Raw genomic sequence first — 27,535 nt, forward strand, 5'->3', positions numbered from 1 at the left:
CATTTGTTGGGCCAAATAGCCCGTTTCCACACCGTAGAGAATCTAATCTAATGTAATCAAAAAGATCTTTCCCCTCTCACGTTAACCCTATGCCCGCCCACACCCCCGGGAAACAGACCTTGACTATTCACCCTATCCATGCCCCACATGATTTTATAAAACTCTATAAGGTTACCTTCAGCCTCCAAAGCTCCAGGGAAAAAAAATCCCCAGCCTATTCAGCTTCTCTCGATGGCACAAACCCTCCAATCCTGGCAACATTCTTGGAAATCTTTTCTGCACCCTCTCAAGTTTAACAACACCCTTGCATAAGGGCTACCAGGATTATATGAAGTATTCTAAATGTGGCCTCACTAATGTCCTGTACAGCTGCAGCGTGAGCCCCAACCCCTTTACCAATGTTCTGACCAATGAAAGTAAGTGTGCTAAACTCCTTCTTCACCATCCAGTCTACCATCGATTCCACTTTCAAGGAACTTTGCATCTGCATCGTAGCTCTTTGTTCATTGTTGAGGGACAAAAACTAGCCAGAACACAGGGCAGAATTCCCTAACTCTGATGCAATTAGTGCTGTGGGGTCTTTTATACTCACCTGAAAGGGCAGAAGGCTTCTCAGCTTAACATGTCATCCGGCTGATGATACCCTCAACACTGCAGCACTCCGGCATCGCGCTAATGAAACCTATATCCTGATCTCTGGAATGGGCTGCAAGCACTCTGAAGGTCAGAGGTAAACAGTACCCACTGAACAAAGATTGATACTGAAAAGCTATGACTGGACCACAGAAGGATACAGCTCCTAACACCATCCAGTCCCACCAACCACGATCACTACTCAATGCCCTGTGGCAAGTGAATGACAGGCAAAGCTACATAGGGTTAGGATCAGTGCTAACAGGCCTCAGGTTACATTCAAGCCTGTTTTATTATCCCTATAACCCGAACTTTTAAAACGTATATTTCCATTCATTTTTGCCTGATTATTTTAATCACACCTTCCACTGATAGACTTGGGATAAAACTCCAGCAGTCCCAGGTCACTCGCATCAGGATGCAGTGACCGAGTTCTTACTATTATTTCAAATAAAACCATTGTTTCCAGCACTTACCAAACTGACGTGTTTGTTAAAGGAGGTGTACATGTGTGATGCCATCATTTCTGTTGTAGCAAGTTTCTGAGGCTGCAGTAACGAGTTGAGCCTGTCCACAATGCTAATGTCCAACTCTGACTGAACCAGACCTAGCTCAATCTGTAGGTCTGCCTTTTGTGGCACTGCTGTCAGTCTCCCTTGGCTGCCCTGAGACAGAGAAAGCATGTAAACACTTGCATACTAATTAAAGTTGGACAATCACTTTGTAATAAATAGGAACACAGTCCTTTATGACCGTGAAAAATGGCTTCAGAGTTTTAATAAGATCAATGCCTATGTGAGCATCTTCACTATCCATCAACTATATCTGACTACATTGAGCTATGGCGAACATCAGTTCCCTCTGACAAGGCCACCACTTCATCAGCATCATCACAAAGAGCAGAGATAACAATAAACTTTTTTTTCTTCTCAACCTTGATTTCCCATAACCTCTCAGCTGGCCATGTCCTCTCAATCTCTAAGAATGCCTACTTTCACTTTTGTAATGTTGCCTGAGTCAGCCTTTCTGCTGCCAAAACTCTTAACCATGCTTTCAACGATCTCCTAGTCATACCCTCCATCTTCTTTTCTTTCCTAAATTCTGCCAATTAAATCCACCAACGGACTCGTTCTGTCCCCCCAGTTGCATGTCCTTTCCCAGAATTACAAACTCCCAACCTAAACACAATTTCTCTGACTCCAACCTCTTATACACTTCCTCAACTCATACCATTCATTTATCCTGGTAACTTCAGCTGCCTCAGATCCACCCTCTGGAATTCCCTCTTTAGTCCTATCCTCCAAACCTACTTTCTGCCCACATTGTATCTCCTCCATCAGTTCAGCATCTATTGTCTACCCTGTTGTCTCTAAAGTGCGTTTTTACAGATATAAAAGCAGGTTGTTGTTATGTGGGATTCCACTGAAAACATTAACATGCAATTGCAAATGTTAAAACATTTCTGCGGACCTGTCCCAGCTTTTGAATCATAGTATTAATTACCAGAGAGGGAAAAAAAGGTCTTATCTCAAAAGGCTATTTAGTTGTAAATGTACAGTGACAAAAAATATTGTCAATATTTAATAAATGCAGAACTGAGATGACATCAGGAATCCCCTCCTATTTGATGGATAAAGGCTTGGATAAAGACAGAACTGGGTTAGATTTTAGGAATGGTTTTCTTTCCCAGAGATCAACTCCTGCAGAGAATGCTGATCATTGAATTCCTTCAAGTGAGAGCAGGACCTATTCCTGATTGGGGTAGAGATCACCTCAAACAACTGCAAATGTGTTGCTGGTCAAAGCACAGCAGGTTAGGCAGCATCTCAGGAATAGAGAATTCGACGTTTACCTCAAACAAATGTAATAACAGGCCAGAATGATCCCCTGCATTCGACTGATTATCTGAGACAGATGGAGAGGAATTTTTTCTTTAGAGCACAAAGGCACAAGATAAATGCCTTTTCTGTGTTGTTATTGTGTGTGCAAGCTCACACAGGAAGCATAGACACTGATGTGAGTTATCAAATTGAACAGCGAGAAACCACGAGATAGATTTTCAACTTCACTCCCTAAGCATAAAAATTGTGTAGTGAATTGGTTGGCTACTATTAAAACCTGTTTTCATTCCTTTGCTCATGGGAGAGGAGTTCCTGGAGAATACTGGGATCAATGATTTTCACAAACAGTGGACAATGCTGACTTTTACTGCAGGCTTTCTCAATCTATAAAACTGTGGATAAGTGAAAGGTGCATTGTAAGTATCAGGTAAATAAGCAAATTCATGAATGGAGGGCACACGGGTGATAGACTTTACTGTAAATTAAAGAAGCCAGTTTTATACCTGGACAGTAGTTAATGGTAAAGGTTCATCTTGGAGTGCAGTTACTAGCGGTGTTCCGCAAGGATCTGTTTTGGGACCATTGCTGTTTGTCATTTTTATAAATGACCTGGAGGAGGGGCTAGAAGGTTGGGTGAGCAAGTTTGCGGATGATACAAAAGTCAGTGGAGTTGTTGACAGTGAGGAAGGATGTGGCAGGTTACAGCGGGATATAGATAAGTTGCAGAGCTGGGCAGAAAGGTGGCAAATGGAGTTCAATGTAGCTAAGTGTGAAGTGATTCACTTTGGTAAGAGTAACAAGAAGATGGATTACTGGGCTAATGGTAGGCTACTTGGTAGTGTGGATGAGCAGAGGGATCTTGGTGTCCATGTACACAGATCTCTGAAAGTTGCCACCCAGGTAAATAGTGCTGTGAAGAAGGCATATGGCATAGTGGCTTTTATTGGTAGAGGAATTGAGTTCCGGAGTCCTGAGGTCATGTTGCAGTTGTATAAGACTCTGGTGCGGCCGCATCTGGAGTATTGTGTGCAGTTTTGGTGCCATACTATAGGAAGGATGTGGAGGCATTGGAAAGGATGCAGAGGAGGTTTACCAGGATGTTGCCTGGTATGTCTTCGAGTAAAAAGTGAGGTCTGCAGATGCTGGAGATCAGAGCTGAAAATGTGTTGCTGGTTAAAGCGCAGCAGGTCAGGCAGCATCCAAGGAACAGGAATTTCGACGTTTCGGGCAAAAGCCCTTCATCATTCCTGATGAAGGGCTTTTGCCCGAAACGTCGAATTTCCTGTTCCTTGAATGCAGCCTGACCTGCTGCGCTTTAACCAGCAACACATTTTCAGCTGTTGCCTGGTATGATAGGAAGATCGTATGAGGAAAGGCTGAGGCACTTGGGGCTGTTCTCATTGGAGAAAAGAAGGTTTGGGGTGACTTGATAGAGGTGTACAAGATGATTAGGGGTTTAGATAGGGTTGACAATGAGAACATTTTCCATGTATGAAGTCAGCTATTACGAGGGGGCATAGCTTTAAATTAAGGGGAGGTAGGTATAGGACAAATGTTAGGGGTAGATTCTTTACTCAGCGAGTCGTGAGTTCATGGAATGCCCTGCCAGTAGCAGTGGTGGACTCTCCCTCCTTATGGGCATTTAAACGGGCATTGGATAGGCATATGGAGGATAGTGGGCTAGTGTAGGTTAGGTGGGCTTGGGTCGGCGCAACATCGAGGGCCAAAGGGCCTGTACTGTGCTGTATTTTTCTATGTTCTAGAAAATCTATATTCTTGTATGCTTGGACGTTGGGACAAAAATAGAAAAAAAGCGCTGAGTTCTACTGCTAAATTAAATAGTTCAAGTGGCACATCTGACTTTTGTATTGGAGGAAATCAATGGTCATTGTTAATTCTCCTCTTAATTAAAAACTGCAGTGTTCAAATTATTGGATAATGTCAGAGAGTCATACAGCACAGAAACACTCTTTGGTCCAACCAGTCCATGCTGATCATAATCCCAAACTAAGCTAGCCCCCACCTACCTGTACTTGGCCCATATCCCTCCAAACATTTTTTATTCATGTACTTACTCAGATGTCTTTTAAACATTGTAACTTTACCTGCATCAAGCACTTCCTCTGGAAGTTCATTCCATGCATGAACCACTCTCTGTGTAAAAAACATTTCCCCACCTTTGTTTCAAATCTCTCTCCTCTCACCATTAAAAAATGCCAGTTGGTCTTGAAATCCCCCACCATAGGGAAAAGACACCTGCCATTCTCCTGTGAGAAAAGTTCCAGCCTATCCAGCCTCTCCTTAAAACTCATAATTCAAACCCTTGCTGGTGCAAATGTAAAACAACGTTGGATTCTCAACATAGTCCCCTCAAGCTGGTAAGGATTAGTGGTTATGTACCTGAACTCCTCTTCGGTCGACATGCTTATAGTGAAGCTGTACTAAAGGTGTGGGATGAGCTCCAGTTTCACTCTCTGACTGAAAAGTAATCAGCTGTAAAAACAAAACAGGAAAAATGGAAAAAGCAAGACTTTCATCCAGCACACTTTAATCACTGATAACAGTGTAATCCTAAACCAACTTTGCAAACCTCCATAACACGAATTCAAATCTATGCCATTGAAATTATGACTGCAAGTAGTTAGAGACATAGGATTGAGTAATCTCAGAGAGGTTCCTCGTGCTCATGGGCACATGATAAAACAGTAATAGTAACTGGCACTCTCAATTACAAAGGAATCAGAGAAAAAGCTGTTACAGAAAACAACAGGTGATTTTAGCACAGAAGTTCATTAATGGGGGAAGGACAGAAAGAATGGCATGGTGGCTCAGTGGTTAGCACTGCAGACTCACAGCACCAGGAACGTGGGTTCCATTTCACCCTCAGGTGACTGCCTGGGTGTTTGTACATTCTCCCTGTGTCTGTGTGGGTTTTTGCCAGGTGCTCCGGTTTCCTCCCACAGTTCAAAGATGTGCGAGTTAGGTGGATTGGCCATGCTAAGTTACCCACAGTGTTCAGGATGTGTAGATTAGGTGCTTTAGCCATGGGAAATGCAGGGTTACAGGGTAGGGGCTCAGGACTGGGTGGGTTGCTCTTAAAAGGCTGATGTGCACTTAGTGGGCTGAATAGCTTGTTTCCAAATGTGGGGATTCTATATTAATAAAACCCACTTGTCCTCTTGCCCTGATCAGGCATTAATTTGTGCTGATGCATTGTATTTGAACCACTTTGTAGAATCAATCAACTAGCTCTGCCTCACCACACTGTCTGCTGACTCTTTCCTGTCAAACTAGTTACTGTCAGAGTATTAAGTAAGCCATGATGTCCTCCTGCTAAAGGTCAGGAAGACTTAGAAACCCTCATTTTGCACAGACTTCACTTTGAGGCATATACACATCTTCACATAAGGAGATATTAAATATTTTATATTTATATTTATAAACTAATAAGAGGACAAATAGAAGATTACAAAGAAGGAAGAAATCAGTTGGTCGTGTACTGGGAGTGTTTGAAGGTGTGTATGAGCTAGTATCTGTCTCTGTCAACTTCAATATTCCCTTTGAAGTTGTGTGAGTATACTGAACACAGGGTTTGTCACAGGGGGAACAAGCCTGCTGCACACAGGCTACATTTTCTTTAAAATATCTGCACGTGTCACTGTGTCAGCCTTAAAGGGACTGCCTGCTACACGACAAGCAGGTTCTGAATTGTAAACAGAAATTCAAAAACAATAATAGCCACTATATATGCAGGTTTATGGCTCTGACCTCTGTATATTGAGGTATGACAGTCAATGAATCCGTAGGGAAGAGACATTCTAGTAGTTCCATCCAATTAATGCTGACATCTGTGTTTAAACTTCGAGAACTGGTGCCCCGTCGTTGTTCATAGCTCAGCTTGATGCCAGTTGCAAAGAACCTGTGGAACCAGGAACAAAGATGCAAAATTGCCAAACATCCACCAGAGATTGGATCACCAATGATGACTTACATCTATTTAATGCCTTTGTGTTGTAAAATATTCCAAGGTAGCCCATAGAAACAATTACCAGACAATTTGATTCCACGCTAGACAAGGAGATATTAGTGTAGGTGATTGTGAGCTAGGACAAAGGGGTGCTTTGAAAAGATAACAGAGAAAAAAGTGAGCCAGAGAGATTCGGCAAACAAATGCAAGAATTTAGAGCCTGAGCATGTCCACCAATAGTGAAGTGAAGAAGGTTGGGATGTGCACAGGTTTGGAATTAGAAGATACCTTGGTTGGGGGAGCTGCTGCTGCGGGGTTAAAGGAGGTTACACAGATAGGAATGGCAAGTGTCATAGAAAGATTTCAAAAGCAAGGCTGAGAATAATAATACTACAGATCAGGATCCAGTGTAGGACAGCAAGCACAGGATAGATGGATGAACAGGGCTTGATATAGGTACAGAGATTGCAGCAGGGTTCTGAAGAAGCTACATTTAGCTCATGCAAAGTTTACGCAGAGTGGACAGACAAGTCAACCAAGACACCACTGAAATTGTCTTGTCTGGAAGTAACAAAAACACGCATGAGGGTTTGAAACCAAAAGAGAAAATGCTGGAAAATCTCAGCAGGTCTGGCAGCATCTGTCAGGAGAGAAAAGAGCTGATGTTTCGAGTCTAACTGACCCTTTGTCAAAGCTAAAAAAAGGGAGAAATAGGGAGGTATTTACAAGGTGAGTCATGGCTCCAGAAGCAAAGATAGCAATAAAGAGGTGAAAATGACAGTGCATAGAGAGATTAGAGGGAGATTAGGAGCTGTGAATGACCAAGGTTGAAGCCAGTGCTATGTGACAAAATATGGGGGGGATGGGTGAAGCAGAGGCAAAATGGAAAACAGGGGAGAAGGGTAGCAAAGGGGGAAGAGGAGAGGAAAAAGGTGATGAGAGAGTGGGGAGCGAGAGAAAGCGAGACAATCAAGAAATAAGAGGTACAGAACAGTGAAAAAAAAATTAAAAATAAATAAAATGAATGAAATAAAATTATGGAGCAGAATGAAAACAGAGGGGTCAAGATGGGATAATCATCTGATAAATTGTTGAATTCAATGTTGAGACCGGCAGGCTGTAACGTGCCTAGTTGGAAGATGAGATGCTGTTCCTCCAGTTTGCGTTGAGCTTCACTGGAACATTGCAGCAGGCCAAGGACAGACATGTGGGCATGGGAGCAGGGTTGGGTGTTGAAGTGGCAAGCCACGGGAAGGTCCGGGACCTGATCGCATACAGACCAAAGGTGCTCAGCAAAGCGATCACCCAGTCTGCGTTTTGTGTCTCCAATATAGAGGAGACCACATTGGGAGCAATGAATGCAATAGACCAAATTGAAAAAGGTACAAGTGAAACGCTGCTTAATCTGAAATGAGTGTCTGGGGCCTTGGGATGGTGAGCATGGAAGAGGTAAAGGGGCAGGTGTTGCACCTTCTGCAATCGCATGGGAAGGTACCGTGTGTGATGGGAGAGGTGTTAGGTGTGATGGGAAGGTGCCGTGTGTGATGGGAAGGTGCTGTATGTGATGGGAGAGGTGTTAGGTGTGATAGGAAAGTGCTGTGTGTGATGGGAGAGGTATTAGGTGTGATGGGAAGGTGACGTGTGTGATGGGAAAGGTGTTAGATGTGATAGAGGAGTGGACTAGGTTGTCCTGGAGGGAACGATCTCTGCAGAATGCAGACAGGGGAAGGGAAGGGAAGGTGTGTTTAGTGGTGGCGTCGTGTTGGAGTTGGCGAAAATGGCGGAGGATTATTCTTCGCATGTGAAGGCTGAGGGGGTGAAAGGTGAGAACAAGAGGGACCCTATTCTTGTTCTGGGAGGGGAGGAGGGGGGTGAGGGTCGTGGCGCGGGAGATGGACCGCACGCTGTCGAGAGCCCTATCATCGAGAACCCCGCCATGATTGAATGTTGGAGTGGACTCGATGGGCCGAATGGCCTTACTTCCACTCCTATGTCTTATGGTCTTATCCCTTTATTGCTAGCATCTCATCTTCCGACGAGGCACATTACAGCCTGCCGGTCTCAACATTGAATTCAACAACTTATCTGATGATTATGCCATCTCGACCCCTCTATTTTCATTCTGCTCTGTAATTTTATTTCATTCATTTTTTTTATTTTTTTTTCAAGTTCTGAACCTACCTCTCCCTTTTTTTAGCTTTGATAAAGGATCATTTAGACTCGAAACATCAGCTCTTTTCTTTCCTTACAGATGCTGCCAGACCTGCTGAGATTTTCTAGCATTTTCTCTTTTGGTTTCAGAACCAGCTGACAAGATCAAACTAACAGATTTTAACCTTCACTTCAATAACTCCAACGGTCAGTATCTGAGCAACAAAGGAGACAGAGATCCCAAAGTAACTCAAGCACCTTTCAATCACCACATGTGCAGCATGAGAAATAACGCAAATCCCGATGCCTCCATCTTCCATCCGAGTGACCCTCTCTTTCAAGGTGACATACCATGCTGCCACTCTGCCTAAACTTCCATCGTAATATTGTATCTAATTCTAAACATCTCTTTTGGTAATGGTACTTGGAAACCTTCAGAGGATGGCTGAATCATGCCAAGTCTTTGAGACCATAGGTTATCAGAACTGGGAAACAAATACCTCTTTTTCCCTCCACTGGACCGAGACAAATTAAAAATGAAGGAAATCAACTCTGGGTGGACTAGGGGGAGTGTTGGGCAGGTACTGGACAGAGCATAGAGCAATCACACAATGCTGCTCACCTGAGATGGTCATGAGGACAAGCTGCAGCAAACTTGGGTCGGAGGGTATTGAAATCCCCTGTAAGGAATGAAGGCAGATCGAGGGTCTTCAACTGCTCAAAGAAATGGGATGCCATCCTGCTCAGAGGATCAAGATGCAATGGGTTCTCAGGCGGTGGCAGTGGATCAATGTGCAGCACTGACATGGAAAGACTGCCAACAATCAGCCGGATAACAATCTGAGGTCTGGATTCATCATTGGAATGCGATTTGGAATGTAGACCTGAAAGAAAAGCAGGCAACGTGTACAAAAAATGAGAGAATATTAATAGTCTGATAAACATGTAGACATGTAGTAATGAGCACCATAAGATCCCACCTTTTCTAGTCTGTTTTAGTCGCTGCCCAATGATCTTTTCCCTTACCTTCCTCCAAAATATCCCCATACCGCCCCTCTCCTGCCCATTGCTAATATACTATTAAAATTAAAACCCATCACACTCGCTCTTTCTTAATACCTTCAAACTGTGAAGTTCTTTAACTTTTAGTCCAACCAAGCCTGCAGTCTGTCCCGATCCAACTGATTTGCGGGACTGGCTGGGTAGGTGGGGATAGCTTGTGAGGATGCTGGGCAGGGCTAATGACTTGGTCCAAGGCCTGTGCTGTTTCCATCTGGAGGTTCATTCCTTCCACACTTCATTTTCAACAGCACATTCTGTCTTTACCCATTCAAATACCTCCAGCCAACGCTGACTATGGGAAGATTTGCACAAGCCACCAAAATGAGAACTAGCTCTCTATTTATTCATTCATTCATTCCTGCAAGGTGTAGAATCATAGATTACAGAAGGGGGCCCATCATCCATCAAGTCTGCACTGTCAAAAATACAACACCACCTTCTCAAGTTCCACTCTCCCGCACTAGGCCCACAGCCTTGAATGTTATGACAATACGAAGGATTTTGTTAAATTTGAGAGGATGCAGAAAAGACTTACAAGGGTTAAAAAAAAAACCACAGATGCCAGGAATCAGAAACAAAAACAAATTGTTGAAAAATCTCAGCCAATCTGGCGGCCGATGTGGAGAGAAACCAGCGTTAACATTCTAGGTGCAGTGACCCTTCTTCAGATTTACAAGGACGTTGCCAGGATTGGAGGGTTAGAGCTACAGTGAAAGGCTAAATTGACTGGGCTTTTTCCCCTGGAACATTAGAGGCTGAGAGTTAACCTTTTAAAAGTTTATAAAATCATGTGGGACATGGACAGGTTAGGTAGCCAAGGTCTATTTGTTTTTTCCCTGGGGAGTTCAAATCTAGACAGCATAGGTTTAAGGTGAGAGGGGAAAGATTTAAAAAAGACCTAAGGGGTAACATTTTCATGCAGAAGGTGGTGCATGTATGGAAGAGGCTAACAGAGGAAGTGGTAGAGGTTGGTACAATTAAATTTAAAAGGCATTTGCATGGGTATATTAATAGGAAGGGTTCTGAGGGATAACAGCCAAATGCTAGCAAATAGGTCTAGGTCAGATTGGGATGATTAATCGGCGTGGACGAGTTGGACCGAAGGGTCTGTTTTTGTGCTGTGTGACTCTATGATTTCAAGTGGACAGCTAAGTCCTTCTTAATGTTGTGAGGTTTCCTGCCTCAACAACCCTCCCAGTTTGTGCATTTAAAGATTCCCACCAACTTCTGGGTAAAAAGATCTTTCCTCAAATCCCCTCCAAACCTCCTGCCTTTCACTTTAAATTATACCCCCTTGTTACTAATCCTTCAACTAAGGGGAACAGCTGCTTTCTATCCATCCTATCCATGCCCCTCATCAGGTTCCCTCAACATTCTCTGCTTCAAAGGAAAGCAGCTGAGCTTATCCAGCCTCTCATCATGCTCCATCCCCAGTAATATCCTGGTAAGACTCGTCAACAATTCAACACACAAAAGGCCATAGACAGAAACCTAGGACCATCCTCCGTGTGGTCCTGTAGTCATGGAATCATGGCACTGACCACTTCAATATCTTTGATGGTAATTCATTTCATACTCAAGGCAGAAAATCTTCAGCTCGAGCTCTTGCAGTGCAATTCTCAAGCCCTCTCACAAGGTAATACCTTAAATGGATTTATAAATATCCACCAGCATTGAGCGGAGGTTGCGGAGTACAACTGTCACATTTAACTCCTGTTGCAACTTTTCTATAGGCCTCCGAATAGTTCCAGAGATGTAGAGGAAAGGATTGCAAAGATGATTCTCGATAGAAGTGAGAGAGACAGGATAGTTGTCAGGGGGGACTTCAACTTTCCAAATATTGACTGGGAACACTATAGTACAAGTACTGTAGATGGGTCAGTTTTTGTCCAGTGTGTGCAGGAGGGCTTCCTGACACAGTATGTAGACAGGCCAACAAGGGGCGAAGCAGCTTTAGATTTGGTATTGGGTAATGAGCCCGGCCAGGTGTTAGACTTGGAAGTAGGTGAGCACTTTGGTGATAGCGATCACAATTCTGTTTTGTTTACTTTATTGATAGAAAGGGATAGGTGTATACCACTGGGCAAGAGTTACAGCTCGGGGAAAGACAATTACGATGCGATTAGGCAAGATTTAGGAAGCATAGGATGGGAAAGGAAACTGTAGGAGATGGGCACATTAGAAATGCGGAGCTTATTCAAGGAAAAGCTCCTGTGTGTCCTAGATAAGTATGTACCTGTCAGGCAGGGAGGAAGCTGTAGAGCACGGGAGACGTGGTTTATGAAGGAAGTGGAATCTCTGGTCAAGAGGAAGAAGGAGGCTTATGTTAGGATGAGATGTGAAGGCTCAGTTAGGGCGCTTGAAGGTTACAACGTAGCCAGGAAAGACCCAAAGAGAGTGCTCAGAAGAGCCAGGAGGAGACATGAGAAGTTGTTGGGGGATAGGATCAGGGTAAACCATAGGGCATTCTATAGGTATTTAAGGAATAAAAGAATGACGAGAGTAAGATTAGGGCCAATCAAGGATAGTCATGGGAAGTTGTGTGTGGAGTCAGAGGAGATAGAGGAAGCACTTAATGAATATTTTCCAACAGTATTCACTCGAGAAAATGACAATGTTGTCGAGGAAATTACTGAGATACAGGCTGCTAGACTAGGTGGGATTGAGGTTCACAAGGAAAAGTATTAGAAATCCTGCAGAGTGTGAAATTAAATAAGTCCCCTGGGCCGGATGGGATCTATCCTAGGATCCTCTGGGAAGCCAGGGAAGAGTTTGCCTAGCCTTTGGCATTGATCTTTAAATCGTCATTGTCTACAGGAATAGTGCCAGGAGACTGGAGGATAGCAAATGTGGCTCCCCTTTTAAGAAGGGGAGTAGAGACAACCCAGATAATTATAGACTAATGAGCCTTACTTCAGTTGTGGGTAAAGTGTTGGAAAAGGTTATAAGAGATAGGATTTATAACCATCTAGAAAAGAATAATTTGATTAGGGATAGTCAGCACAGTTTTGTGAAGGGTAGGTCGTGCCTCACAAATCTTATTGAGTTCTTTGAGAAGGTGACCAAGCAGGTAGATGAGAGTAAACCGATTGATGTGGTGTATATGGATTTCAGCAAGGCGTTCGATAAGGTTCCACAGTAGGCTATTGTACAATACGTAAGAATGGGATTGCGGGAGATATAGCAGTTTGGAATGTAATTGGCTTGCTGAAAGAACACAGAGGGTGGTGGTTGATGGGAAATATTCATCCTGGAGTCCAGTTAGCAGTGGTGTACCGCAAGGGTCGGTCTTGGGTCCACTGCTGTTCATCATTTTTATAAATAACCTGGATGAGGGCATAGGAGGATGGGTTAGTAAATTTGCAGACAACACTAAGGTCAGTGGAGTTGTGGACAGTGCAGAAGGATGTTGTAGGTTACAGAAAGACATAGATAAGCTGCAGAGCTGGGCTGAGAGGTGGCAAATGGAGTTTAATGTGGACAAGTGTGAGGTGATTCACTTTGGTCGGAGTAACCGGAATGCAAAGTACTGGGCTAATGGTAAGATTCTTGGTAGTGTAGATGAGCAGAGAGATCTCGGTGTCCAGGTACACAGATCCTTGAAAGTTGCCACCCAGGTTGACAGGGTTGTTAAGAAGGTATACAGTGTTTTACTTTTTATTAATTGAGGGATCAAGTTCCAGGACCATGAGGTTATGCTACAGCTGTACAAAACTCTGGTGCGGCCGCACTTGGAGTATTGTGTACAGTTCTGGTCACCGCATTATAAGAAGGATGTGGAAGCTTTGGAAAGGGTGCAGAGGAGATTTACTGGGATGTTGCCTGGTATGGAGGAAAGGTCTTACGAGGAAAGGCTGAGGGACTTGAGGTTGTTTTCATTGGAGAGAAGAAGGTTGAGAGGTGACTTAATAGAGACATATAAGATAATCAGAGGGTTAGATCGGGTGGACAGGGAGAGCCTTTTTCCAAGTATGGTGACAGCGAGCATGAGGGGGTATAGCTTTAAATTGAGGGGTGATAGATATAGGACAGATGTCAGAGGTAGTTTCTTTACTCAGAGAGTAGTAAGGGTATGGAATGCTTTGCCTGCAACGGTAGTAGATTCACCAACTTTAAGTGCATTTAAGTCGTCATTGGACAAACATATGGACGTACATGGATTGGTATAGGTTAGATGGGCTTCAGATTGGTATGACAGGTTGGTGCAACATTGAGGGCCGAAGGGCCTGTACTGCGCTGTAATGTTCAATGTTAATGACAATTCCTCAACAACACTCTTCAAACCTTGCTCATCAACTGTGATACCCACTTTGACATGCAGCACTTTCAGAATTCTCAGTCGATCAAGGCTGAACATCTGAAAGTTGAAGAGCTGTCCTAGTACCCTGCTTCAACAGAACTGAGCAGTACTTAGTTATGTGGAACAGTTCCTTCTGTAACTTACTGCTGGGTCGGAGAGGTCTCTGTGTTATTGGTAATTCTTTCGAATTAAATGCCGACTCCCGTACCATTCGGCTGCCTTGTCCAGAGTGATCCAGGTAATCATCCCATGATGTGGAAAACTAAATCAAATAGAAAAATTAATTTGATATCTTAGTTTTGGATAATGCTTAGAGTAAAAAAAAAAGTTACTCTCAACTTATGGATGACACTGACAAGACATATTTAATGACATAAAAGAACAAACCAATTGCTAGCCTCATTTCTAGATGGATAAAATTGTTACATGAAACTTGAACAAAACCTAGATCAGACCACACCTGCAAAACTGTGTGCAGCTCTGTTCTCCCTAATTATAAAAAAGCTTTAAAAGCACTGGAAACGACGCAATGAAGATTTACAAGGATAATGCCAGAACTGAGAGATTAACTTGTATGCCAGAAAATCAATTGGGGAAGGATAGTACTGGAGCCAAACTTAACTAATCTAATGCTTGCTCAGCAGTAAAACATAACAATTAATAACTCCAGTCAACAAGTCTCTCCATGTATATCCAAGACAGACCTTAATTAACGCCCTTCAATGATCGCTGTATACTATTTCTCTCTAACCACAACAAACAGGAAAGTTAGAGCAGGATAGGGCTCTTTTCTCCAGAAACCACAGGCTGAACAGATCTGATTGAGGTATTTAAAGTCACATAAAGGTTTCATAGAGCAGCTGTCTGGGTAAGTCCAAAGTTAGGGGGTCACAATAACGAATTTTACAAAACTTTCTTTATAGTGAGCCTTCAGAATGGATTGCTAGGCCACTACAAAAGACATGGTCTTCAGCATGAGCCGGAATCACATAACTCAGAATGTACAAAGATAGCAGATTCCCTTCCCTGAAGTTGGTAATGTCAATGTAGTGGGGTCCCTGGGCTTTCTTTGCTCTTTAAGGTCAGTACATTGAATCAGATGTAAGATAAGCACAGAAGAAAGAACAGAAGTATGAACTGATTGAAAGAGGTGAGATAAGGCTGACTTTGATAATAAACCAAGACCAGTTAGATTCTGGAAATCATGAGGGGCAGGGATAGGGTGATAGCCAAGGTCTTTTTCCCAGGGTAGGGGAGTTCCAAAATTACAGGACATTGGTTTAAGGTGAGAGGGGCAAGATTAAAAGGGATCCGAACAGCAGAGGCTTATGCACATATAGAACTAGCTGCCACAGGAGGTCGAGGAGGCAGGTATAATTACAACATTTAAAAGGCATTTGGATAGGTACATAACTAGGAAGGGGTTAGAGGGATTGGGTCAGACTGGGAGTTGGGCTGAAGGGTCTGATTCTGTATGACTTCATGACTCGAAGCGTGGTGGTGAAATTGATGGGGTTTAATGACAATCCACCAATTTTCTGGTACTGGCCCACAAAATTACCAGGTCTCTTTAGTTCAGTTTTGCAACCTGCCGTAATAAATTTGAATTTTCAAACTTGGAGTTACTACACCATAAATAACAAAAATACCACAATAACAATCACACTACCAGCTGCATAGAATTATTTAACAAGCGCTGTCAATTATATACATTGTGGTGGTCAAGTTCAGTGAGGTTCGGACAACAATCTTTTAACATCTGGACTACGTGATATCTCTTAAGTACTCCTGGACAGAATAAGGACCATAAGAGAAGCAACAACATTTCAGTTCTCATTGGAAAGAAGAAGGCTAAGAGGGGATTTGACAGAGACGTAAAAGATGATCACAGGATTAGATAGGGTAGACGGCAAAAGTCTTTTTCCTAGAATGATGATGTCAGCGTGTACAAGGGGGAATAACTACAAATTGAGGGGTGATAGATTTAAGACAGGTGTCAGAGGCAGGTTCTTTACTCAGCGAGTGGTAAGGGTATGGAGTGCCGTACCTGCCAATGTAGTCAACTCAGCCACATTAAGGAGGTTTAAACAACCTTTGGATAAGCACATGGATGGTGATGGGATAGTGTAGGGGGACGAGCTGAGAATAGTTCACAGGTCGGCGTAACATCGAGGACCGAAAGGCCTGTTCTGCACTATATTGTTCTATGTTCTAACATTTCATATATGTTGGCATTCGTTCTTCTCCGCTTACCCCTGGTGTGCTCTGTGGAGAGCTGCCGGTTGAGTTGGCATGTGTGCTGCTCAATGATAACTCCATATCAATTGTTGGCTCTCCGAGGGGTGGAAGAGATGCCATACTGTTTGACATTTCCATGTCTGCCATTGAGAAGAAGACGTCATCTTCTGCTGTGAGAAATGAAAGTAAATAATGATTCAGATATGAACACTCTACTTAATCTGCCAACAGACATATTTGGTCGAGGATGGAGGAAGTGCTAAAAAGGTTCACCCTTCCCATTCTTAATTGAGTTAGTCAACCTTAGCAAAGAGAATGAATGGAGGCTACCATTGATTGAGTGAGCATGTATGATAGTGAAGGTGAGCTGTCCCAGCTGCACTTATCCAGGCAAGTGGGGACAAGTACAAGAGTAGGAAAGTTTTGCTGCAATTGTATACAATATACAAGATTATTAAAAGGTTTGACAAGGGTAGATGCTTAGAGGCTATTTACCAGCTGTTTACTACAGACCAGTGAGCCCGACCTCGGTTGTGGGCAAGGTGTTGGAGGGAATCCTGAGGGACAGGATGTACATGTATTTGGAAAGGCAAGGACTGATTCAGGATAGTCAACACGGCTTTATGTGTGGGAAATCATGTCTCACAAACTTGATTGAGTTTTTTGAAGGAGTAACAAAGAAGATTGATGAGGACAGAGTAGATGTGATCTATATGGACTTCAATAAGGCGTTCCATGACTCTCACAAAATACAGGGAGAACTAGCCATTTGGATACAGAACTGGCTCAAAGGTAGAAGACAGAGGGTGGTGGTGGAGGGTTGTTTTTCAGACTGGAAGCCTGTGACCAGTGGAGTGTCACAAGGATCGGTGCTGGGCCCTCTAATTTTTGTCGTTGACATAAATGATTTGGATGCGAGAATAAGAGGTACAGTTAGTAAGTTTGCAGATGACACCAAAATTGGAGGTGTAGTGGACAGCGAAGAGGGTGACCTCAAATTACAACAGGATCTGGACCAGATGGGCCAATGGGCTGAGAAGTGGCAGATGGAGTTTAATTCAGATAAATGCGAGGTGCTGCATTTTGGGAAAGCAAATCTTAGCAGGACTTATACATTTAATGGTAAGGTCCTAGGGAATGTTGCTGAACAAAGAGATCTTGGAGTGCAGGTTCATAGCTCCTTGAAAGTGGAGTCGCAGGTAGATAGGATAGTGAAGATGGCATTTGGTATGCTTTCTTTTATTGATCAGAGTATTGAGTTGGGAGGTCATGTTGTGGCTATATAGGATATTGGTTGGGCCACTGTTGGAATATTGCGTGGAATTCTGGTCTCCTTCCTATCGGAAAGATGTTGTGAAACTTGAAAGAGTTCAGAAAAGATTTACAAGCATGTTGCCAGGGTTGGAGGATCTGAACTACAGGGAGAGGCTGAACAGGCTGGGGCTGTTTTCCCTGCAGCGTCGGAGCTGAGGGGTGACCTTATAGAGGTTTATAAAATCATGAGGGGCATGGAAAGGATAAATAGACAAAGTCTTTTCCCTGGGGTCGGGGAGTCCAGAACTAGAGGACATAGGTTTAGGGTGAGAGGGGAAAGATATAAAAGAGACTGAAGGGGCATCATTTTCACACAAAAGGGTGGTACATGTATGGAATGGGCTACCAGAGGATGTGGTGGAGGCTAGTACAATTGCAACATGTAAGAGGCATTTGGATGGGTTTATGAATAGGAAGGGTTTGGAGGGATACGGGCCGGGTGCTGGCAGGAGGGATTAGATTGGGTTGGGATATCTGGTTGGCATGGACGGGTTGGACTGAAGGGTTTGTTTCCATGCTGTACATCTCTATGACTCTATGATCTGGGCTGAAGTCAACGACATCCACAGTTCTTAGGATAAGGGGTCAGCCATTTTGGACTGAGATAAAGCGAAGTGTTTTTACTCAGAGGCTGTGGAACTTTGACATTCTCTCACCCAGAGGACTGTGGATGCTCAGCCATTGTGTATATTGAAGGCTGAATGGATAGACTTTTGGACTCTAAGGGAAAGAAGCAGCATGTGGATAGGGGGAAAAGTGGATTTAAAGTCATAGAGCAGTCATGGTTTTACTGAATGACAGTTTAGGCTTTAAGGACCACATGACTTATTTTCTCCTAATCTTTTCATTCTTACAACATCATATTTGAGAGTGTGTGTGAGATGTCAGTGCAAAGCTGAACTTTTTAAAGTTGGTTTGTTTTTTGTTTGAGATTGTGACTTTGAATTATACCTCTGCTTGAAGTTGTTCGAACAGTTTCTGTCTCGTAATAGCTTTGCTCTGCTGAGATGCCTGGGGAACCCTTTTCCTTCTGCATGTATCGGTTGAGTTCCATTTGGATCAGATATTGATCCTCCTGCTGCATTGGCCGATTTCTCCGGCTCTTTGATGGAACAGTTGTTGCCTCGGCACACCCTGAACAAACCAAAGATAGCTAAATAATTGTTCCAGTTTCCATTGACATCAATTCAATTATAAAAGAAATATGTGCATTTATTCAATAGCACCAGATTGTGACTGGTCAGCCAGCCTATTTTTGCTATTTTGAAACGCTCACACAATTGCCTTTTTGAGTTTTCACGACATGGAAACATACATTCAGTAGTGAACCAAGGTGTCACACCGAGTTAGGTTTTCCTTACAAGTTACCAAACGTGATGGTCTGTGTCGAGGGAATCATGGAGCTCGGGGCCATTCTACTTAGTAGTCCAATAACATGGCGAGATTTTATTTTTAAGCTAATAGAACCTAGCAGTGTAGAAGCAGGCCATTCAGCCTATCAAGCCCACGCCAACTCTCTGAAGATGATTCCACCCAGACACAGCCCACCTCCCCCCACGCCACCCCATCTCTATAACCCTGCATTTCCCAAAGCTAGCCCACCTAACCAGCACATCCCTGGACACCATGGGCAATTTATCATGCCCAATCCACTTAACCAATCCACTGTGGGAGGAAACTGGAGCCCCAGAGGAAACCCATGGAGACACGGGGAGAATGTGCAAACTCCACACAGGGTGTCACCCGAAGTGGGAATCGAACCCGGGTCCCTGATGCTGTGAGGCAGTAGTGCTAACCATTGAGCCACTGTGCTACCCCTATGATTAGTGGAAATTTTCATGAAGTGACCGAGATGAAGGTGTGTGTTCTATGAAATGTCAGAAAGAATGGGGTGGAAGTACAACCTGGGATGACATGGACCTTCAGGATCTCACTTTTCTGTGCTGGTTAGACAGTGGCTGTTCTCAGGCTTGCAACATTGACACCACACTTGACAACTAGGTTTGGGCAATAAATGAAGTTTTTGCCAAGGACTCAGTTCCAGGATTCTGAAGGACAGCCAGAGAATCCAGATCAGGCTGTTAGAAACTCTTACTGAGAGCTGCTAGCCTGTTGTTTTCAGGACACAGGCCAATTCTGCAAACACCCATCTAGCACCTGATCAACCAGAGGAATTAGTTTGCAATGATAAAGAGGCCAGACACTGTCATGGTTGTGGTGGTGGGGAGGGGAAAAAAGCAACAGATGGGCAACAGGCAGACAGTGCATGAGAGACAGCGAGAGAAAAAAACACACAGACACAGCACACAAAGAGAACAAAAACTGGAGAGATGAAGTGAGGATCCTGTGGTAATTGCAGACCAAGCAACTGACAGCTAGTCAGAGCTGACTATGTGAGGACAGTATATTCATACAAGGTAAAAATACTGTGAAATACAGATTAACAAAACGTCCAAAGTCTGACCTGGCAATAGAATGGTGCTCAGCATATCCAACAGGAGGTGAACCTGTCGCGGAGACAGGAAGAAATTGACAGACTCTATCTGTCCCTCCACATCCAGCTGTGCAAAAGAGAAACAGTTAAATCACTACTTTCCTGCATATAACAATAAATTCATCTTCATCTCCTGAGTGTAAATCATACCTCCTTGTCCCAGCTTTTGCTCCCCTGGTAGGTGCTGGCTTTTGTTGAGGTGAATACCTACAGGTATCATGGAGCTCTGAGGTGCATTGCCCAAGTGGCTAATTTTTAAATATGGTCAGTCCACACACTGAGAGCTGGCAGTAGATTTGAACATCCGTGCAATCAGATCCTTCCCTAGTCAAAACTGGACTACTGAAGAAAAGATTGTGAGCAGGATCGTTAGGTATTGCCACCTCCCTAGTTCAGGAATGCTAAAGACAATAAGAGGTTCCCAACTAAGACTCACTAACCAGGCATAGACTAGGGATCAAATCTTTGGGTAGTTCAGTACCACATGAATAGTGCCTTCAATCACTGCATCCTGCTGGAAACTACTAATATTTCAAGGGTAACTGCATCCTCAGTCCCATTCCAGTTCCTTTAAAATGCCCCTTTTCAAATATTTATTTAGTTTTGATGTGAAAGCCATCAATGTTTCTTGGTTCTACCTGTTTGGATCAGGTATTCTGTATAATATCCTATTGAATAAAAGTACACTCCCAATTTCTTTCTCAAAATTATTTTGATAATTACCTGAAACTTATGCCCTCTAATAGGTTAACTATTAAACAGTGGACTTGTAGACCTTCAGCGAACCTTCTTCAACTTAACGATAAGACCTTGTGTGATTTTATTAAGTCTTCAATCAAAACCTTTGCTATCCTGTCCAGTTAAAGACTATTCGGTATTGTATGCTAACTATGGAGCAGAAGAGGATGGTGACTAAGGATTATCAGTGCAGCGTTACATGATGGAAATCTTGTTATTGTGCTGCCAGGATGGTCATGATGTAATGATTTAATGAATCATGCAGCAGCTTTGCCAAGGCTTGTAATCCTGGTCATTTGACTCAAGGTTATTCACCACTGGGAGATAATTGATTTGAGTCCATGATAGAATTGATTGTGCATACCCTGAGTAAATAACACAAAAGATGAGTGGAGTATCCAATTTAGCAACAGCTTCGTACCCTTCGAATCTCCACTCTCATGACAGGTAGAGTGATTTGTTGCCCAAACGTTGCAATTCTGCATAAAGGTTACAGAGGTGCTAACAATGTTACATTCTGAGAAGATCCAATGGAAAATAAATCATTTGCCCCAATGGTGGGTTTTGCCTTAGGACTTGTTTTTAATGGTTTTATAATGTTGGGACTAAAAGAATACTCTGCTTGTACATGTATTCACTGTGTTCTAAGTAATATTACACCATCAATAAAAACCTGAAGAACTGCTGAAGCTGTAAATCAGAAACTAAAACAGAAGTTGCTAGAAAAACTCAGGTCTGGCAGCAGCTGTGAAGAGGAATTAGAGTTAATATTTCAGGACCAGTGAATAGTTCTGGTGCTGAAAGAACCACTCTCCTCTCAGTTGTAAGCACTTTACAACAAAGCACTGAATTCGTTTGCAGATAATTTACAGAAAACACAGAACTCTTGGCATCAGCTCCTGACCTTGGCCACTGGGAGTGCTTCATTCTGGTTCAACGTGAGTTTTAGTCCCACTTCCCCTTCACAGCTCCCAATCTGGACTGGATCGAAGAGAACAGCATCGGAAGCCTTCCTTGTGAATTGTGGGTGAGGCTCTGAAACTATTTTTGGGTTCCAGCTTGGAGACAGCTTTGGTTCCATTTCCTGTGAAATAATACAACAAAATGACTTTATTTTTAAAAGAAAAATAATTAGCCTGAGACATTTATGAACACTTCTACACCACAGTCAGAAGATTGGGAATTAGTGCCCTATCTAGTCTGACCCTGAAGAAATGCTGCAATGTCAGAGAATGTCTTGCTCCTGCTGAAATGTTCTTCATCTCCTGAGTGGGTCATCAGATTCATAAGAAAGTGATATATAAGGTTTGTTGAATTAAATTATGAGGTCAAGTTACATTTCATGCAATCCCTGGAGTTTAAATGGTAGAGGGAAGGTGGATTAAATGAGTGGGGATAGATTGGGAAAAGGGGAGGTGCAACAAGGCCTGGGATGCACAGTCACCGAAATCCAGCATGTTGCTGCAGAAGGCCGTGATGAAGGAAAATGGTATGTTGGCCTTCATACTGAGAGGGTTTGAGTACAGGAAGAAACACAACAAACGTTCACACAGACAGTTGCACCTACTCTGAGCTGAAAGAGGGAAGGAAACAAACTGAACACACAAGAAAAGAAAACCCTAGAAAACCTCAAAAAAGAAAAACATTGTTATATTACGTGCACACAAAGGTCGGCTCACAGTCATCCTGAACAGAAAGGACGACATAGAGAAAGCCAATGCACTACTCGCAGACACCAACACCTACCCAACAGGTGGGGCTAGACCCAACCCCACAACTAGGAAACAAAATTACATATCTCTGAAGAGAAAGTGAGGACTGCAGATGCTGGAGATCAGAGCTGAAAATGTGTTGCTGGAAAAGCGCAACAGGTCAGTCAGCATCCAAAGAGCAGGAGAATTGACATTTCGGGCATGAGCCCTTCTTCAGGAATGAGGAAAATGTGTCCAGCAGGCTAAGATAAAAGGTAGGGAGGAGGGACTTGGGGGAGGGGCGTTGGAAATGCGATAGGTGGAAGGAGGTTAAGGTGAGGGAGGCATAGCTGGGGCCCATCCAAACCAAAGGAGTAGCCATGGGCACCCGCATGGGCCCAAGCCAGGCCTGCCTCTTCACAGGATATGTGGACCAGTCCATCTTCTGCAGCTACACTGGCACCACCCCCCACCTTTTCCTCCTTTACATCGATGACTGTATCGGCGCTGCCTCGTGCTCCCACGAGGAGGTTGAACAGTTCATCCACTTTACCAACACCTTCCACCCCGATCTCAAATTCACCTGGACCGTCTCAGACTCCTCCCTCCCCTTCCTAGACCTTTCCATTTCTATCTCGGGCGACCGAATCAACATGGACATTTACTATAAACCAACTGACTCCCACAGCTACCTAGACTACACTTCCTCCTACCCTGCCCCCTGTAAAAACGCCATCCCATATTCCCAATTCCTTCGTCTCCGCCGCATCTGCTCCCAGGAGGAGCGGTTCCAATACCGTACAACCCAGATGGCCTCCTTCTTCAAAGACCGCAATTTCCCCCCAGACGTGATCGACGATGCCCTCCACCGCATCTCTTCCACTTCCCGCTCCTCTGCCCTTGAGCCCCGCCCCTTCAACCGCCACCAGGACAGAACCACACTGGTTCTCACCATCACCCCACCAACCTCCATATACAGCGTATCATCTGCCATCACTTCCACCACCAGGGGTATATTTCCCTCCCTCCCCATTCAGCATTCCGAAAAGACCACTCCCTCCGTGACTCCCTCGTCACGTCCACACCCCCCACCAACCCAACCTCCACTCCCAGCACCTTCCCCTGCAACCGCAAGAAATGCAAAACTTGAACCCTTACTTCCCTCCAAGGCCCCAAGGGATCCTTCCATATCCGCCACAAATTCACCTGCACCTCCACACACATCATTTATTGCATCCGCTGCACCAGATGTGGCCTCCTCTATATTGGGGAGACAGGCCGCCTACTTGCGGAACATTTCAGAAAACACCTCTGGGACACCCGGACCAACCAACCCAACCACCCAGTCGCTCAATACTTCAACTCCCCCTCCCACTCCACCAAGGACATGCAGAGCCTTGGACTCCTCCATTGCCAGACCATAGCAACACAACGGTTGGAGGAAGAGCGCCTCATCATCCGCCTAGGAACCCTCCAACCACAAGGGATGAACTCAGATTTCTCCAGTTTCCTCATTTCCCCTCCCCCCACCTTGTCTCAGTCAAATCCCTCGAACTCAGCACCGCCCTCCTAACCTGCAATCTTCTTCCTGACCTCTCTGCCCCCACCCCCACTCTGGCCTATCATCCTCACCTTGACCTCCTTCCACCTATCACATCTCCAATGCCCCTCCCCCAAGTCCCTCCTCCCTACCTTTTATCTTAGCCTGCCTGGCACACTCTCCTCATTCCTGAAGAAGGGCTTATGCCCGAAACGTCGATTCTCCTGCTCTTTGGATGTTGTGCTTTTCCAGCAATACATTTTCAGCTACATATCTCCGAAGAAAATTACACAATTCCAGACAATTAATCAAGACGGAATTCCAGAAAATGAAACCAGACGGGACCAACACCCCACGATTCGATGGACTACCAAAAATCCATAAACCAGGAGCCCCCTCAGACCTATAGTCTCACTACCCAGAACACCAACTTACAGACTGGCCAAAGAAAACTGAAATACCTAGTAGAAGAGTCACAGCACTCCATCCACTCCACCCAGGAATTCCTAAAAATCATCAAAAATACCAAAATAGAGAAAGACAAAGCATTGATCTCATTCGACGTAACAGCACTGTTCACATCCATAACATCGACTTGGCTAAGGAAACACTTACCACACTTTTAGAAGAGACCATCACACACACACACCAACCACCATCAATCACATTACCAACAAAAACATCATGAAGCTAGTGGACCTGTGCCTCACCACCCACTTCACCTTCAACAACATAATCTACAAACAAACCAACGGCACACCCATGGGATCTCCACTATCAGGATTCATAGCAGATGCAGTAATGCAAAGACTAGAACAAACAGCCCTACCAACCACCAAACCAAAAATCTGGGTCCGCTACGTAGATGACACATTTGTCATCACAAAACGAAACAAGATAGAAGAGACATATACCATCATCAACAACACCCTCACAGGCATAAAGTTCACCAAGGAGGAAGGAACTGACAACAAACGCACATTCCTGGACGTCACAGTTGAAAAAAAGACAACAGAGAACTACAAACCTGCGTTTTCAGAAAACAGACAAACACTGACCAAATACTTAACTACACCAGCAACCATCCCAACACACACAAACAAAGCTGTATCAGAACACTATTCCAACGAGCCACCACACACTGCAGCACAGACAAACTTCGGAAAACAGAGGAGAACCACCTATACAACGTATTCAAGAAGAACGGATACTCAAAAAATACAGTGTGCAGATTCCTCAAGAACAAACCACGACAAGCAGACCAAACACAGCCAGAAACCCTAACCACCTTACCATACATCAAAGAAGTTTCAGAAATGACAGCCAGACTACTAAGACCCCTTGGAATTCTAGTAGCACACAAACCCACCAGCACTCTCAAACAAAAACTAACAAACTTAAAAGACCCAGTACAACCCATGGACAAAACCAACGTCATCTACAAAATTCCATGCAAGGACTGCCACAAGCACGACGTAGGACAAACAGGAAGAAAGTTAGCCACCAGGATACACGAACACCAGCTAGCTACAAAAAGACACGACCCTCTCTCCCTCGTTGCCCTACACACGGATGAAAAAAAACCACTATTTCAACTGGGACAACACATCTATCCTGGGACAGGCTAAGCAAAATGCCAGTGAATTCCTAGAGGCCTGGCACTCCAATCAAAACGCCATAAACAAACACAAAGATCTAGATGCCATCTATTAACCCCTCAGAAAACGAACAGGAAATGACATCACCACAAACCCCAAGAACCCCAACCAGGAGAAAGCTATAAATAGAAAGCAGGAGACAACAGCTTCGCTTCACTTGGAGGTCACCACTGATGATGTTACCTAGCCAGGTAATGAAATGTCTGGATATCAAACCTACAGCTCAGCGAGCAAACCTACACCCTAAAGTCCAATAACGGCCAAGCATGATCTGAATGACTGACAGAACATGTACATGGAGCTGAATGGCTCATATCTGTTCTACTGGGGTCTTTGTTTACTTAATAAGCTCAAAGAATTCAACTAGTACATAAATTTCTTTGTGGACATTTTGATGCAAAGCTGATAATGGAAGTACATAACGGAGTAGTTGGAAGGTGACCTGCTTGCAATTCAATCAGAAGCAACAACTGTTGGGGGCAGTTAATCTTAATCTCTCCTAGTTGCTGAGGGCATTAAAAAGTTAACTTTAAACCCAAATTTGTGATGAGGCCAAGAGTAGACCAGATCCTAGTGCGGGTGGCAGGTTTCCAAGCCCCAAGGCTGAAGTAATTGGGTTTTTACGATAAACTGAACAGACGAGCTGTCAGACTATTTTCAGTATCCACCATGACTGGATGTCAGCACATGACCTCTGGATTCCGAGTCCAGACATGATAAGAAGAGAATTACCAGGGTTTTGCTTGGGTTGGAGAACTTTAGCCATGAATAGATTTGAGTTGTTTTCTTTAGAGAAGCTAAGGCTGAGAGAGTGCATCTTGTGTGTATGAGGGACTTGGACAGGGTGGATAGAAACACTTTGCTCCAATTACTTGAAGGGTCAATAACAAGGGGCATAATTTTAATGTGAAAGGCAAGAGATTTAGAGGGATTTGAGAAAGAAGTTTTTCCACCTGGAGAGTGGTGGGAATCTGAGCTGCACTGTCTGTGAGGGTAGTTGAAACCTCACAACATTTAAAAAGGAAGTGATGTGCACTTGAAATATCATAACAAGGCTCTCGGCCAAGTATTGGAAAGTGGGATTTGTATAGATAGGTCTATACATACTCGATGGGCCAAAGGGCCTTTTCTGTGCTGAGAGACATAACTCTACAATATCACAGCTGTGCTTTATGGTAAATGACCACTACAGTTTTACCCAGCTAATTACATGGCCATGCGGTTTGCTCACAGCATGGCCAGGAAACTTGCTAGCACATCAGTTTGTACACTGTTACTGCCTTCACCAAAAGGTGTAACACTCAAAGCATGAGTCTGCAAATTCATTTCTAAGCATGGACATTTCCCAGTATCAAAGGGAGGGGAAGAAATGCCTGAAACAGCTGCTAGGACCTCAGCAACCAGAAATGGAACTGGTCAGAAGGGAGACGATAGCCAATTATCCACCAGCAGCTATAGTTTGCCTCTTGACGCCTCTTTAGTAGATCTACTTGTGAGGCTTGTTACCGAGAATAGTTTTATTTTGCAAACTGGCTAAAACAACAGTCAACAGTTATTAAAGGAGGATGAATCATCACGTGTGAATACCAGAGGAGAGACTGCTTAAAAAGACAATTTTACATAAGTAGAAATTTAACAGAAATCAAAATCAGGTCATTGGTGAGATGGGGGGGAATACAGTGTGCTGCAATATAATACCACAAAGCCTGATTTGGAAGAGGGGGACAGCATAATGAAAATTGCACTGTTAACGTATAGAAGATTAAGGTTCCTCATAGAAGCGCCATCAAGTAAAATTGAGATACTTGCAGGGATGATTAAATATTTTGTCAAACAGGTTTTAAGGAGCATCTTAAAGGAGGAGGTATTGGGGAAATTTAAGCAAATAATTAATCTGCAAACTTACTA

The 27,535-nt window shown here is 43.8% G+C and overlaps 1 protein-coding gene across 4 annotated transcripts in view; it reads right to left on the reverse strand.

Annotated features, from left to right (window-relative positions):
* LOC132818447 (autophagy-related protein 2 homolog B-like) overlaps positions 1–27,535 on the reverse strand; it is a 114,316-nt gene that overhangs the window by 76,253 nt on the left and 10,528 nt on the right. For 3 of the 4 annotated variants that reach the window (XR_009644993.1, XM_060829520.1, XM_060829517.1), the window contains exons 6-14: positions 21,643–21,822; positions 19,971–20,067; positions 18,458–18,640; positions 16,208–16,362; positions 14,099–14,216; positions 9,215–9,476; positions 6,243–6,393; positions 4,875–4,967; positions 1,110–1,298 (exon numbers count right to left, since the gene is read on the reverse strand). Coding sequence is in view for 3 of the 4 variants with exons in the window: in XM_060829520.1 (XP_060685503.1) it covers positions 1,110–1,298; positions 4,875–4,967; positions 6,243–6,393; positions 9,215–9,476; positions 14,099–14,216; positions 16,208–16,362; positions 18,458–18,640; positions 19,971–20,067; positions 21,643–21,822 (1,428 nt within the window). In the remaining variant the exon portion in view is untranslated. The remainder of the gene's footprint in view (positions 1–1,109; positions 1,299–4,874; positions 4,968–6,242; positions 6,394–9,214; positions 9,477–14,098; positions 14,217–16,207; positions 16,363–18,457; positions 18,641–19,970; positions 20,068–21,642; positions 21,823–27,535) is intronic. The other variant, XM_060829518.1, reaches the window with a different exon arrangement.

This window comes from Hemiscyllium ocellatum, chromosome 8 (genome assembly GCF_020745735.1).
Source record: "Hemiscyllium ocellatum isolate sHemOce1 chromosome 8, sHemOce1.pat.X.cur, whole genome shotgun sequence".
NCBI lineage: Eukaryota > Metazoa > Chordata > Chondrichthyes > Orectolobiformes > Hemiscylliidae > Hemiscyllium > Hemiscyllium ocellatum.